General features: G+C 38.7%; 1 protein-coding gene across 1 annotated transcript in view; it reads left to right on the top strand.

The window, feature by feature from the left end:
* Positions 1-16,954, top strand: part of LOC126235479 (diacylglycerol kinase eta) — a 557,124-nt gene that overhangs the window by 297,622 nt on the left and 242,548 nt on the right. Inside the window, exon 8 of the mRNA XM_049944200.1 lies at positions 11,944-12,046. Coding sequence (XP_049800157.1) covers positions 11,944-12,046 — 103 coding nt within the window. The remainder of the gene's footprint in view (positions 1-11,943; positions 12,047-16,954) is intronic.

Here is a 16,954-nt window from a genome sequence, read left to right as displayed (position 1 = left end):
AACTGATTGTAACCGGAAATAAAAAATATTATTTTAAAGTCAGAAGCCTCTGTTTTCAGAGTAATAATTAGCTCCTGTAGTGCCTCAGTACAATCTTTTGTGCATTTCTTATGTATTCCTGCTAGTGAGGTATAGTGCTAGAAATTATTTAGAAGTTATCGTTCATGTTATTTTGTTGCCTCCATTTCCTGTGTGGCTGTATTGCTTTATGGTTTACAGCTATAGTGGGCACAGAGAGAGAGAGAGAGGGGGGGGGGGGAAGGGGGTGAACAGTGAGTAAAGGCAAGGAATAAGTTGAAAAGTATTTCCAAATTTCTTTGTTCAGAACTTTGTGACGCAAGGAGATTTGTGAGTTATGAATATGAAAAAAAATTGGCCAGGTGCAAGTGGGACTCACACATTAATGGTTTCATAAGCGTACATGCACAAGCACACACGCACGCATGCACGCAGACACACACACACACACACACACACACACACACACACACACACTCTCTCTCTCTCTCTCTCTCTCTCTCTCTCTCTCTCTCTCTGAGGTGACTAAAGTCATGAGATATAAAGTCATGGGCTAGCGATATGCACATATACAGATGGTGGTGGTATTGTATACACAAAATCTAAAAGGTCAGTGCATTAGCAGAGCTGCCATTGTACTTAGGTGATTCAAATGGAAAGGTTTCCAATGTGATTATGGCCCCACATCTGTAATTAACAGACTTTGAGTGCAGAATGGTTGCAGCTATATGCATGGGACTTTCCATTTCAGAAATTGTTAGGGATTTAAATATTCCGAGATCCACAGTGTCAAGAGAGTGTCGAAAAAAAAAAAACAGTTTTCTGGCATTACCTCTCAGCCTGTACAACACAGTGGCTGACGGCCTTCACTTAATGACCAAGAGCAGCGGCATTTAGATAGACTTGTCAGTGCTAACAGACAAACAACACTGAGTGAAATAATCGCACAAATCAATGTGGGACATATGACAAACATATTCGTTAGGACAGTGTGGCAATATTTGGTGTTAATGGGCTATGCAGCAGACGACCAACGTGAATGCCAGTGTTAACATCATAACAGTGCCCAAAGAGACTCTCCTTGTGACTATGTTGGTTGGACCCTAGATAACTGGGAAACTATGGTCTGGTCAGATGAGTCTCAATTTCAGGTGGTAACAGATGATGGTAGGGTTTTGAGCGTGGCACACACTACACAAAGCCATGGACCCAAGTTGTCGACAAGGCACTGTGAGTTGGTGGTGGCTTCATAATAGTGTGGGCTGTGTTTATGAGGGTGGTGCCATAAGTACCTGGCCTGACTGAGAGATGGCAGTTATTGTTGAAAAATATATCTCGGTTAGAAAGTATACGATCTATGAAGCATATGTTTTAAGTTTGAAGATGCCACATTGTTTAGTATTTGTTTGGCAGCCATCAAAGTGAACGTTGTGAGTGATCTTGTGAAAATGGAGAAAATTGGTCATTGTTATGTGACACAATATATTTTTTTTAAGGCCTCAGCACAACTAAAATTATAGCTGAGCTAGACTCTACTTTGGGAGAGTCTGCTCCTTCGTTGTTAACAGTAAAATATTGGGTAGCTGAGTTTAGACGAGGCCATACAAGCTGCCAAGATGAGCATCACAGTGGTCGACCAAATGAGGTGATGACTCCATAAATGGTGAAGAAAATCCATAAAGTGATACTGGATGATCGTCGACTGAAAGTGCATGAGTTAGCAGACATAGTAGGTATTTCAAAAAGTGCATTACATCGCATATTATCTGAAAATTTGGACATGATTAAATTGTGTGCAAGGTTCGTGCCACGTTTGCTCATACTCTAGCAAAAACAGTGTCATGAAGATGTTTCCATTGAGTGTTTAGTGAAGTTTCACTGGAACAAAGCTGATTTTTTGTGCCATTTCATAACAATGGATGAAACATGGGTCCATCACTTCACTCCCGAGACAAAAGAACAATCAAAACAATGGACACAAATTGGAGAATTGACTCCAAAGAAGGTGAAAACGATTTCATCTGCTGGCAAGGTCATGGCGTCGGTTTTTTGGGATGCGTGTGGGATAATTTTCATTGACTATCTTGAAAAAGGAAAAACTATCAATGGCAAGTATTATGTGAACTTATTGCAACATTTGGGCAAAGAAATCAAGCCATTATTGCAATGGCCAAAATTAATGAATTAAAGTTTGAACTGCTACCTCATGCACTCTATTCACCAGATTTAGCCCCCTCAGATTATTTTCTGTTCCAAACTTGAAAAAATGGCTTGGAGGTTGAAGATTATCAACAAATGAAGACATGATGTCAGCAGTTAATGGCTATTTTGAGGAGTTAGACAGTTCTCATTATAAAAAGGGTATCAAACTTATTGAACATCACTAGGAAAAGTGTATAGAGCTGAAAGGAGATTATGCTGAAAAATAAATACATTTTTTTCCAAAATAGTTGGGTTGGATACTTAAGGAACCACCCTCATACATGGAATGGACTGTGTCCTCTGGTCCAAGTGAACTGATCATTGACTGGAAATGGTTAGTTTCGGCTACTTTGAAGATGACTCACAGCCATTCATGGACTTTAAGTTCTGAAACAACAATGGAATTTTTATGGATGATAGTGTGCCATGCCACTGGGCCACAACTGTTCCCAATTGCTTTGAAGTACATTCTGGGCAACATGACCAAATTATTTGGCCACCCAGATTGCCCAACATGAATCCCATCAAGCATTTATGAGACATAATTGAGAGTTCAGTTCATGCACAAAATCCTGCATTGGCAACACTTTGGCAATTATGGACAGCTATAGAGACAGCATGGCTGAATATTTCGGCACAGTACTTTCTACAACTTGAGTGCATCTCACATCAGCTTGCTGCACTATACTGGGCAACAGTAAGTCTGACATGATTTTGAGAAGCATCCCATGACTTTTGTCACCGTAATGTATACAGTCCTTCCATCATAGGAATCGAGAATCTCAACAAAATATTTTTTTAATGTGATATAATCAAAATTTTACAAGTTTCAGATTTTTTACTGTACTTGTACTGTGAAAGCTTTCTTCTTGTCGAATTTCATGGTTGTAGGTCAATGGGAAGCACCCTACACATTTTGATGAGTAAGTTTTTGAGGGTCAAAATATGTTATATAAATGCTCGTATCTTTTGATTGCATTGACTTAGAAGCTTACAATTTGTATGCCGTCAAGGGACCATAGACCTTAGCATGTGAAATAAATTTAAACTTGATAAATCTGCCCATTCCTAAGAAAAAGGGTTCTTAACAGTTGGACAGCCAGACAGGTTGACAGACAATAAAGTGATCCTGTAAGGGTTACCTTCTTACAGACTGAGGCAGAGAACCCTAAAAATCATTGGAAACCTAGCAGTTATATCCCATGATAATAGAACGTTATTAAATGTGATACTGGGAAGTTCTAGGTGGAATACAGGCATTGGAAAGAGTAAAGATAACAAGGCCTCGTGTAGCTGATGAGCTGTTGAGCAATAGGCAGGCACAGAAGCAAGATTTGGAAATCATACTTTAACTTTTGGACATTGTTCTTCTTCACAACTAACACACACACACACACACACACACACACACACACACACACACACGTGTGCACACACTGTACTGTGAAGGACATTGACTGAAAGCTAAGTTACAAATCCTGATTCGTTACGAGCCTAATGCTTAACACCCAACTCAGTTATAACTTTTGAAGTTAAACTTAATATTTCCATTGACATTATTATCAAAAGGATAGACTGCTACTACATCATATAGCGCAGATGTTGGATTGCAAATAGGCACTGCAAAAAGACTGTCAAACAAGGCAGATTTTAGCCAAAAAGGCCTTCTTCCAAATTAGACAACATACGCACACTCACGCAAATGCAACTCACACACATGTGACCACTGTCTGGTTGCCGAGCCCAAACTGCGAGTAGCTGCGCTTGATGGGAGAAGCAGTCGGCGTGGTGATGGTAAGGAGGAGACTGGGGCAGGAGGGAGGGGAGGTGGGGGGTGGAGTATAGGGTAGGGTAAAGTGCTGCTTGTGGGAACATACAGGGATGAGGGGAAGAGAGGGTAGGGAACAGAGAGCTGTGTAGTGTTGGAGAGGTAACAGGAAAGGGGATAGGTGGTTGAAGGACAATGGCTAATGGGTTGTGACCAGGAGGGTTACGGGAATGTAGGATATATTGCAGGGAGAGTTCTTAGGCACTTCTTAAAATGAAGAACATTGTGTTGGGCAGCACGCTCAGCAACTGAGTGTTCCAGTTGTTTCTTGGCCACAGTTTGTCAGTGGCCCTTCATGCTGACAGACAGCTTGTTGATTGTCATGCTCACTTAGAATACAGCACAGTGGTTGCAGCTTAGCATGACTGTTTTCACAGGTAGCCTTGCCTCTGATGGGATAGGTGATGCTTGTGACCAGACTGGAGCACATGGTAGTGGGAGCATGTTTGGGACAGGTCTTGCATGTAAGTCTATTAGAGGGATATCTGCCTTGAGGCAAGTGGTTTGTAGCAGAAGTGTGTTACAGTCTCTGTAAGCCTAAGTGAGACCCTTGGTGTATTCCAAGGAGGACTGCTTGTCACTACAGATGTGATGGCCATGGGTGCCTAGACTGTATGAAAGGGACTTCTTGGTATGGAATGGGTGGCAGCTGTCAAAGTGGAGATATTGCTGGTGGTTGGTATGTTTGATATGGGCAGAGGTACTTATCCATCCACCATGTTGGTGAACGTCAACAACGAAGAAGGTGGCATGTCGGGTTGAGGTGGACCAGGTGAAGTAAATTAGGTAGAGGGTGTAGAGGTACTGGAGGAACGTCAATATCATTTGCTCACCCTCAATCCAGATCACAAAGATGTCACCAGTGAATCTGAACCAGGTGAGGGGTTTGGGAGTCTGGGTGGTTAAAAAAGATTCCTCTAGATGGCTCATGGATAGGTTGGAATAGGATGGTGCCATATGGCTTCCCATTGCTGGACCCTGGATTTGTTTGTAAGTGATGCTTTTAAAGGAGAAGTAACTGTGAGTTAAGGATGTAGTTGGTCACAGTGACTGAGAAGGAAGTTGTAGGTTTGGGATTCATCGGATGGTGGGAAAGGTCGTGTTCAGTAGCGGCAAGGCCATGGGCATTAGGGATGTTAGTGTAAAGGGAAGTGGCATCAATAGTGATAAACAGGGCAATGTGTAGTAAAGGAACTGGAACTGTGGAGAGTTGGTGGAGGAAATGGTTGGTATCTTTTATGTAGGAGGGTAGGTTGTAGGTAATAGGCTACAAAAGCAGTGATTCTATTAGTGGGGGTAGCATTAACTAGCCACAAGGGAGCATCCTGGCTGGTTGGATTTAGGGACTTTAGGAAGCATGGGGTGCAGGAGTGGTAGGGGTGATGCAATGATCGCAGCAGAGCTGCACCTTCCACCAAGACATCACTCTTCTCTCTCTCTCTCCACCTGTACTCTCCTGCCCCTCCACCTTCCCTGCTACACTCCCAATTGCTGCTTTTGTTCATCGCTACAGTGTCAGTCCAATTAGAGTGGCCAGAGATAACAGTCATTTATGTGTGAGGTGTGCCTGCTTACTTTCCTGAATAATGATTTGGTCAAAAGATTAGTATGTAAAAGTCTTTTTGTTGTGCCTGTCTTCATCTCAAAGTGTTATCTTTATGGCGAGTAGCAGTCTATCCCTTTTGTAATTGTTGACATACTAGAAGGATAATTTCTCAGTGTAACTATTAATTACAAACTGTAATTTTTGGGAACTAATGTGCATGTTGGGGGACATTTATTATTTCAGGGTGTATACGACCCGGAAGATCCGGGAAAAATCCAGGAATTTTTTCATCCGGGAAAAACCCATGAATTTTTTAGAATTCTGGGAATTTTTCATTGTCATTTTGACTGATAAGAATACTGTAACAATACTGTAACAAAGGATATTACTGTATCTCACTGCTACAGAATAATACTGCATCAATAAAACACGAACAAGATTTAAAAAAATCTTAAGTTGCAAAGGAAATGCACCATATACAACAACAAAACGCTGTGCTCATGCAAGCACCTGCCAACAGCAAAATGTATCAAAGGCTTTAGGAAGACTATGCAATGCTTCATAACAACAAATTGCCTCCAATGAGCATGACGTCACAACTGTTTACATTAGATTCGTTTGAGTGCATGTGCACAGTTGAGTCGCATATGAGTAGTACCTTCTCCCACGTCTGGCTACAGAAGAGTGGCTGTTAGCTGTGTCAGCAGTAACAGCAAGCTGCCAGATTCATGCTAGAGCAACAGGCCCGAATCTAGGGGGCAAACTGGGGTATCTGCCCTGGGCAGCAGTTTGAGGAGGGGGGGTTGCGAAATTCATATTCTTGAGGAAAAAAAACTTGTTTCACAAAGCGTCTAGCATCCTACACATGTTGGTCTATCGATTATTCATATGATTTTGATATGCAGCCCTGTTGGTTTTTGAACATATTCTAAGTTGATTTCTGAATGAACCATAAGCTGATTTTTGAATGCTTGCACAGTTTACATGATGTGTCTGCCAGGGGAAACCCTGGCACGTCAAGAAGTAAAAATCTTTCCCGCAAACAAAAGGGGATGGGTCTACACGAGCTGAGCCAAATAAACCCGAATAGGTGAATACCAATGCTGTTTTTTTATGTGGTTGATCGGGTATGCAAAATCACCATTGTTATAATTGTTAGTGAAATACATAGATTCAGACTAGAGTGGAAATAAATGACTAACAGGGATAACAGGTAAAAAAGATTATGTATTATCTTCTCGGTGTATCCAAGTATCCAAGAAGATCAAATTTTGACAGAAAATTTTTGGCCAGAGTGTTATACTAGTAAGGGCCAGTTGTACAGTTCCTGGCTAGCAGCCGCTTAAATTCTGTTCTTGGAGTAGCATGGAAAACACATTGTATGGACACGTAATAACATCTAACCAGAGAATAAATGCGGAATAACTAAACTGGTGATTGTGGCAGGTTAGTGAAGTTAACCAGAGAATGAGTTTTGACAATGGCAGAAATAGTTACAGAATTAGTGATGAAAAGATTGTTTATTAGAATAAGGGAGGAGAAGAAATAGGGACATCACAGAAATTATGGAAGAAGTATGTCAATTCCAAACTTATATAAAATTTTGTACTACTGCTTTATAAAAATTTTGTACTACTGCTTTCCAATCTCATGCTTGAGAAGCTAGAGCATTTGAATGAAATGTGAAACTATTTCCTAACAAAAATCTTTTTGCTTGTAATAGGCCTAATAGGCATTTGATATTGGTACTTCATGAATTATATTCTGTTGTGTTATAAAAATGACCATTTGTGCCAAAACAGTGTCGTTTGTTTGGTGTGTGTTACAATTGCTGCATTATTAGGCAGGTCAATTTCGTTTTATCTAGCAGATAGTGACAAAATACACATAATCAGATTGAGAAACCACACCAGTCTTTGGTACTATTTGTATTAACAGCTTTTTCAGTATTAGACAATGACATTTTGTTTTTTCATCCAGCAAAATGTTTGACGATCTTTGATGAGGTAATAGATTCTTTCTCAGAAAGGAAAGTGTGCCATGTAAAGCTGTAGCAAGATTAGAGAGGAAAAAATGCCAGGACTTAAGGATTGAAAAAATGTGTACTGTCTTGCTTGTCTCTTGTCACCTTTCTGAAAGTCAAGTATTAATCGCCTTGCAGAACAGTGAAGTTATTTTTGTCGGTTTGCTAAAGAAGTTTGGCATTTATTAATCTTTTCTGCTAAAGCAGTCAATTTATTTGAAATGAAGTGTTTAATACCACTCTATTGGCTACTTTCAACTGTTTGTTGCATTTCAAGTGTACATTTTTGTCTTCTCGCACATATGGCATTATGCCATAATAAAGAACCAAACATGATATAATACAGTACTGGTACTCCAAGAAAATGTACATCCAAATCTGGACATATGGATACGTACTTTAAGCTGAATTATGCATTTTAGTATGGTTCATGAAATTCCGGTGCTCTTGGAGTATCCTCTAATGTCTTATTTCTTTTATGACATAAAGAAAGATCTTTTAATGTTTTACATGTACGAACATACACGCTTCCTCTGTCATCGTAGCTGTGCAAGCACTGTGATGCCTGTTGCCTGGCATTCACTGGCAACTGCTGAAATGAACCTATTTCTAACAGGTCGTTGGAAAATATTTCGAATGGTTTGAAAAGCATTACCTTCAAAGTAAATTTCCTTTTACTCAAGATTAACTATGTGCAAGAATGTAAAATGAATTTCTTAAATCACAGAGCATTTTACTCTTATTTAAAAATCAGCTCTTTGGGGATGACCATTTAGAGAAATTTCAGGCCCAGAAGATCGGACATTTATGTCATCATTAAAAATTTTACTGTCACGTTTGTGTGATGCACCTTAAAGTGTAACACGAGCAAAAAAGATCAACTTTATATGTGAAAGCTTAGCTTCTCTTGCAGCTTATTAATCTTAGGGACCAATATTATATTTGAAAGCTTTCTTTTTCTTGTAGCAACATTTTGTATATTAATTTCAACCATTAACTCTTCCTATTTGTGTGTTCATGCTACTTAACAGTGATGTTGCTATTGGCTGATTACATCACGTGTTCTATGCTCTGAATATCCGCTGACATCGGGTGGCGAGATCACGTGACATGAGCTATGACAGGCTTACAAAAGCACATCGCAATCTCAATTTCAATGCTTCGGAACGTAACATGCAGTATTTGGTGAAATTCGAATGTATGCTTTCGTAATACAAAAATAAGCAGTGTACATGTTCCTGCACGTCAAAGATCTTTCCAAAGCGTGTTTTTTTCCCTGAGTTTTGTTTTCTAAAGTGCCAGGAAATTCTACGCCGGTGTATAAAACCATAACCATTCAAAGGATTGATAAGTTTTACAGTTCCAAGAAAAAATATACTGTCACTTAACACTGAAAATATATATTTTCACCTGGGAGAAAGTGTATTTTTAACTGGGAACCCTGGGAATTTTTTTCCTTGGCCATGTATATATCCTGTATTTATTAACCTTATTAAGAATTTCATCCCATATATCTAATATATATTAGGTGGTTGCAAACAGTAAACAACATCTCAGTACGTAAGACACTCTGTTTACTATAAAGTTAATTGGTTCTGTATTTTTACTGTACATAGATTGAAGAAGTCACCTCTAATTGCTTTCAGAGAGGTAAGCACATGCAGACTCAAGTGGTGGGGCAGTGTGCAATGTAACGCAGGTGAACACAGGCATCAATCTGCTGATTCTGTCTGATCTTGCAGTTTGGGATCATGTGATACGGGCTGTACAAACCTTCTTCATTGGGCACTGTGTGTTTCCTACGAAATGTCTGATTGGCATTTTGTTCTTAAAAGACCTCCAGAAACCATTGTTGACATTTTGTGGATTCTCACACAAACTGTATCAAGACAGAATCTGTAGGAACATGTGTAGACTCTTCTTGACCTGGTTCCAAAACATTTAGATGCTCTGACTGCAGCACATGGGGGCTTCAAACAGTGTTGTATTCTCAAATTCAAATGCCATGTACAGTTTTGCAATCCTAATAATTTTTGTATTGTCACTAGTTAAACTATAGTATAAAGTTCACTTTAGTCACATGTATAAGAGACATATTCCAAAACTAAAGTCCAGTGACTGATATTTAATTAACATGGTAGCCATGAATGAAGCTTCACACATGCAGCATTGTCTACCAATTCTTTAGGAAACTACTGCTGTGTTGATTTGATTCAGTAATCATTACCGCATGGGGTAGCTGCATGGTCTGAGGCGCCTTGTCTACGGTTCACACAGCTCACCCCTGTCGGAGGTTTGAGTCCTCCCTCGGGCATGGGTGTGTGTGTTGTCCTTAGCATAAGTTAAACTAACTTAGGTAAAGTAGTATGTAAGCATAGGATTGGATGACCTCAGCAGTTTGGTCCCATAGGAACTTATCACAAATTTCCAATAGTAATTTGCCAATCAGTGAGAGCAGACCACAATGTTGGAGACAATCATAGGACCCACCAGTTGTGAAGTGTGTAATGTGATTAGATTTTTGGTAGCAAAAGGATCTTCAGCTGTTGAAATACATCATAAGCTATATCTAGTGTGTGGACTTGAAGTAAAGAAAGACAAATTAGTTTAAAAATGGTGTTGAGGATTTCAAAATGGGCACACAGATGTTCATGATGAACAGTGGGGTGGCAGGCCCATTATTCAGACTGATGATATTGTGATCAAGTGAACCAAAAACTTCAAAGCAGTCGGCGATTGATGACTTGTGGTCTGGCTAACGAATTCCAAAATGTTGCTTGTCGTTGAACAGGTCGGCTATCAGAAAACTGTATGCGAGGTTGGTTCCTAAAATGCTCATTGATCAGCACAAAGCCGGCTGCGGTGGCCGAGCGGTTCTAGGCACTTCAGTCCGGAACCGCGCAACTGCTACAGTCACGGGTTCGAATCCTGCCTTGGGCATGGATGTGTGTGATGTCCTTAGGTTAGTTAGGTTTAAGTAGTTGTAAGTTCTAGGGGACTGATGACCTCAGATGTTAAGTCCCATAGTGCTCAAACCCATTTGAACCATTTGATCAGCACAAAGGGCAAAGAATGTGTAGCGCGTGACTGTTTTTGGAGTGTTGTAAAAAAGATGGAGATGATTTGCTTACCCACATTGTTACAGGTGATAAGACATGGATATCATACACCAGTCCAGAATCGAAACAACAATCAATGCAGTGGTGCCATTCAAGTTCAATCAAACAAAAAAAATTTTAAACGATCTCCATTCTTGAACTGAAAAATGATGGATACTGTTTTTTTGGGCTGAAAAGAGCATCTCTTTGATTGATTTCATGGACCAGGGGTCAACAATTACAGCTGATGTATCCTGTAAAATGCTAACCATACTGAGACGTTCAATCCAAAATCAACACAATGGGAAATTGCCATCTGGCATAATCCTCCTCCATGACAATGCACCCCCTCACACTGCTGTCAAAACCAAGGAAAATATTCACAATGTCCGTTGTGAACTTTTTCAGCCGCTTTCGCACAGTCCTGACCTCACGCCAAGTGACTATTTTGTCTTCTTGCATTCGAAAAAGTGGCTGGGTGTACAACAGTTTCAAAATGATGATGAACACAAGATTCATGTTACTAACTGGCTCAATTCCCAGGCAGCAGAGTCATTAAAGAAACTGGTACAGTATAAGCAAAAAGTATATAGATGGTGAACAGTGATTATGTGGAAAAGCAAAGTAGTTGTGTAGTAAAATGTTACTCAATAAAAACCTTTTCTCATGAGCTCATTTTTGTTATGATCACACAAATCTTAGATTTGGAATATGCCTCATATTTCTTACTGTTGCAATTTCACTGAATGTTTGTATACTTCATAAACTTTATCTTTTTCCAAATGACAGCTTGCATGCAATGATTTGTTGTGCTTTTGTGTGTGTTGAAGCTATTGGTTTAGTGTCAGCATTTCTGTGTTTTAACACATAGCTTGACTTCATAAAATACTTGGGAAGAAGAGTGAAATAACTAGAAAAATGTGAATAGTCATTCAAAGCCATCTTTTAAATATTTTGGTAATGCTGTTTCCATGTATAGTGAGTTTAGTTATGTTAGTATCTTCAGTGAGATAGGTAACTTGATGGTTCAGGAACCATTGTGTCATTCAGTTTAAAATTACAGTTTTTATTCTATACTTAGGTTTAATAAATTTTTGACATCATACTTTCCATCATTTTTGTCCCTTAACACATATAAATGATTAAAATGAAGCTTGTACTTTTAGCACTGTCATAATTTATAATGAATTATACAGAAAGGAAAACAGTTCTTTGGTGTTCATTTCAGACTGCGTCTCTTTCGCCATTTTGAACCATTCAGAATCCTGGTGTGCAGTGGTGATGGTTCAGTGGGCTGGGTGCTGTCAGAGATTGACCGTCTTGATATGCATGTGAGCACTTTACTTACAACTCATGTTTTAATATCGTGGCACTAAGGGAGAAAGAAGCTATGCACGGCTACAATATATAATTCATCACATACTGGAAAATATTTTCATTGCTAATATTTTATGTTCATGCTTTTTCATTGTAATCTAATGTAAGTATAACTACTTGCAGCTAATCATCTTATTAACATAAATTTGAATGTTATGTGACTACCTCTCTAAAATGTGTAATATACCTAGAACTTGTATTTTTACTGTACTGTTCATGAGCATGACTGTTTATGAAACTTTATTTTTATCAAAGTTGCTTTGAGATATATACAAGGTGTCTGGAAAAGAATGTAGTCTTTTCTAAAGAATGTTCTTGGGCCTTCTGAAATGATACTAGAATCCTTTACTTACGAAAATTAAGGTAGTATATCAAAGTTTGTTTACATGTCTTACAAAGACTCAATATCATCACCCTTCATGACATGGCAAATATCGAGTCGATAGTCCATGTCCTTCCATACTTCAATCAACATGTCTCTTACAACAACTCCCATGATCAATGGCATCATCATTGGTGATTAGGCTTGGTGTTACAAATGTGAACCTACCACAAAATGACACAGCATGGAAATTCACATGAAGGGTTAACACTTTGATGACATAACTGACATTCAGGTCAGTGTGACACAGGATTTGAACAACATCCCAAAACAGGACTTTTATGACAATTTCTCATGGTTATATGAACATTCTGTGCATTGTACTCAAGTGGGATGAGACTATGTAGAATACCTGAAGCATTACAATCACCATCTTAACTCTACTGTATTTTATTAATCAACTCTAGAAACTTTTTGGACAGATGGGGTATGTTGTAGCTTGATAGGTTCATTATTTTTAGTTGGCTGAAGTGTGAACTATATGTTTCAAGTTTCTTTAAATTTCAAATGGCAGAGACAGCTTTTTTCTGCATCTTAAAGACTTACCTGCTGAGGACTGAGTTCTTACCAGAAGATTAACCCATATCAAAATAATTAATGAAAGTATGCATAATATGTCTGACAAGGGGAGGCCGCCAATTGTGAAATTCAGATTCGATTCATACTGCGCATAATAAAAGCTCATGGCCAGAGGTGTAATGTGGCAAAGCACCAAGATGCACTTCTCAGCCGTTGTCAAGAAAATCGACAGTTAAAAGAAACCGCTGCGGTGAAATACTCTCTACGATTAATAATTTTCTACAGCGTCGTGGCGCAGCGGTAAGTGCTCGGGTTCATAATCCGAATGTCGCCAGATCGAATCTCGCGCCATGCAACTTTTTTTTTTTTAGTATTTGTTTTTTGTAATTCACACACACACACACACACACACACACACACATATATATATATATATATATATATATATATATATATATATATATATATATATATATATATATATATATATATATATATAAAATTCCCGGCAATCTGTTGCAACAATTATGCATATAATAAGTTGTTGAAAGTCGTTTGTCGTGGAAAAACTGGCGACTTCGAACATCATTATGTTTTCCGCAAACAAAGTTGTATTTCATAAATGTTATTAATTGTCCTCATAATGTTAACCACGTATAGTTAACGGAAGACGTAGAAACGATATTCCGAAACGAATACGTATAGCGTAAGTCAAACGTTCGAATTAGAATAGAGACCCCATGAACACAAATTTGCTGTGGCAGGTATGAAATATAAACTCCGTTACTCGCTCGTTACACTTGAAGGACAGATGTTGAATGGGCCGAAATGAGCCGCCGCATAACAGCGTAGTTGCCTGCTAACTTCGAAAGAAGGTAGATGCGGTCCCTAGCGCAACTTATAACATCGTCGAAAATCGGTGCGGATGTGAGAGCTTTGGTACACCCTGTTAAACAAACGGAAAAATGGAGGCGGTACAATTGGAGAGCGATCCGCCTTCACCAACATGCATAAGCAATATATATATATAAAAACAAAGATGATGTGACTTACCGAACGAAAGCGCTGGCAGGTCGATAGACACACAAACACACACACAAAATTCAAGCTTTCGCAACAAACTGTTGCCTCATCAGGAAAGAGGGGAAGGAGAGGGAAAGACGAAAGGATGTGGGTTTTAAGGGAGAGGGTAAGGAGTCATTCCAATCCCGGGAGCGGAAAGACTTACCTTAGGGGGAAAAAAGGACAGGTATACACTCGCACACACACACATATCCATCCACACATATACAGACACAAGCAGACATATTTAATGCTTGTGTCTGTATAATGCTTGTGTCTGTATATGTGTGGATGGATATGTGTGTGTGTGCGAGTGTATACCTGTCCTTTTTTCCCCCTAAGGTAAGTCTTTCCGCTCCCGGGATTGGAATGACTCCTTACCCTCTCCCTTAAAACCCACATCCTTTCGTCTTTCCCTCTCCTTCCCCTCTTTCCTGATGAGGCAACAGTTTGTTGCGGAAGCTTGAATTTTGTGTGTGTGTTTGTGTTTGTTTGTGTGTCTATCGACCTGCCAGCGCTTTCGTTCGGTAAGTCACATCATCTTTGTTTTTACATATATTTTTCCCACGTGGGATGTTTACAAAAAAACTAATAATAAAAAAAATTGCGTGGCGTGAGATTCGATCCGGCGACCTTCGGATTACGAACCCGAGCGCTTATCGCTGCACCACGACGCTGTGGAAAATTATTAATCGTAGAGAGTATTTCACCGCAGCGGTTTCTTTTAACTGTCGATTTTCTCGACAATGGTTGAGAAGTGCATCTTGGTGCTTTGCCACATTACACCTCTGGCCATGAGCTTTTATTATGCGCAGTATGAAGTCAATCTGAATTTCAGAATTGGCGGCCTCCCCTTGTGAATCACTGCCGGCCTGTTTGCACTTTGGTTTATCACGTAGTACAGTATAGTTTATTTTTTTGTCCATAGATCATATTGTATGATGATATTAGATATGTCATGTTGCCAGTTAATACAGGATAAGCAAATTTCTTAGAAATTTGTCATTCATACATAAAACAATTTTTTCATAATAATTATATTTACAGATAAACACAGGACAATATATACTAATCGCCTGTTAACTTACACAACAGTCTTGCATATATAAGGAAGTCTACAAAGATATGTGTTTTGCCATCTGCTGAATATACTACTGTATTTATACAAACTGAAAACTTAACATTTTTGGATCATAAATGTTAGCTATGCTGCAGAAAAATTTGGACATTTATACATAGTAAAAACTCATTTAAATCATATTTGCACCAAATACACTTACAAGGGAGTGGTCCAGTTTGACATGTTAAAACCTAGATGGAATTTTGTACATAGAAAGAATTCACCAAAGAAATGCATTGTGAAAATTTTAGCTGTTAAGACACACTGCAAGTGCTTGTTAAAAAATTGTTGAAGGTGCTAATTTTTGCCAAGCGAAAACTGCTGATAATATCGGTTTCTACAGCACTTCCTGCCTAGTGTACAACTTGACAAATTAGCCAAAGCAGCCTTGACAAGAGAGCATAGGGGAAAAATGCTGGCTGCACATATGTGAATTTTAAAAGGTGACTAGCAGAGGAAAAGAAATTAAGGCAATGTTTGATATTGCATTACAAAAGACTTCCATCAATCAAGGCTTTAATTTGTAGAAGTGAAATATTTCTTACACATGCATTATCTTACAACAATGACTGTATCACATTTCTTATGATAATTTTGAATAATGTGAATTTTACTAACACTGCAACAGTTCCTTGTTGTTTCCCTATAGATATCACAAAAATGCAAAGTGTCTATTGAAATGTGAAAACAGACATTCTCCTTACACCAGGAACATCTGATAAAAGATAAATTAATGCCTTCAGGCACAGAATTACTAGTTTTATGTAGACAAATTGGGGACGGATGCCGTTGTTTGGCATATCACACTTCAAAGCAGTCACAGTTGATCATATTCATAAAACGTGGTGACGCAGACTGATAATGCACAAATATCTCCAGTTTGAGAACACTGTTCCGATGATAAAACAGGAATGACAAAGTGTTATCAGATATTATATTGCCCAACAATTCCCTGAAAAATGTTTTTCATTGCCAAAAAAGTTACTTATCAGCATGTTCTCTCACACTACTTATTCCAGTTGGAACCCCAGTTATATCAACAGTCTTTCTGAATAAAATGTTTAAAATTCTTCTTTCCCATTTTTCCTAATTTTAACACATCCATTATAAGATTTTTGCAACTAAAGACTCCTTTCTTTTTATTTGTGGTCATAATTTGCCTTGACATTCCCAACAACAAATATAAAGCTAGAGGAACAGTAGACTACTAATAGTTATCACTGGCATTATAGTATACGAATGTGTCATAGTGTTCGTCATCTGCACAACTAGCTCTGTCTTTTTTCCCCCTTCTTTTTACTCTCTCTCTCTCTCTCTCTCTCTCTCTCTCTCTTTCTCATCAAAGGCATGACATATTTCTTCTGAAGTTCCCACAGTTTCTAATGAAAGGTCAACATCATTCAGATGAAAGTCCAAGAAATTAACTAACAAATAACATGTATATAGGTCTTCAGGAGAATTAGGTGATTTCAACTGCATACCATGTTCTTCATATATTGTCTTTGCAAGACTGGGAACATTAATTGGAGTCTGCATTACTGAAACAGACAGATGCTATTAGCAGGCTCATATGAAGAAAATACAATGAATATTAATTCAATTTTATCTCCACTGTTAACATTTATCAAAATTCACTTTACAATTATGATTTGCATTGTGTCGTGCTATCTGTTTACTGATGCACCATCAGTCAAGTACATCCGACTGCCATTTGTGTATGCACAGTATGCCACAGCCCTGTTAGTGGTATACATTTCTCCGGCTGCCTGGTGGGCTACA

The sequence above is a fragment of the Schistocerca nitens genome, chromosome 2 (genome assembly GCF_023898315.1).
Source record: "Schistocerca nitens isolate TAMUIC-IGC-003100 chromosome 2, iqSchNite1.1, whole genome shotgun sequence".
Lineage (NCBI taxonomy): Eukaryota > Metazoa > Arthropoda > Insecta > Orthoptera > Acrididae > Schistocerca > Schistocerca nitens.
This window is presented reverse-complemented; position numbering and strand designations above follow the sequence as displayed.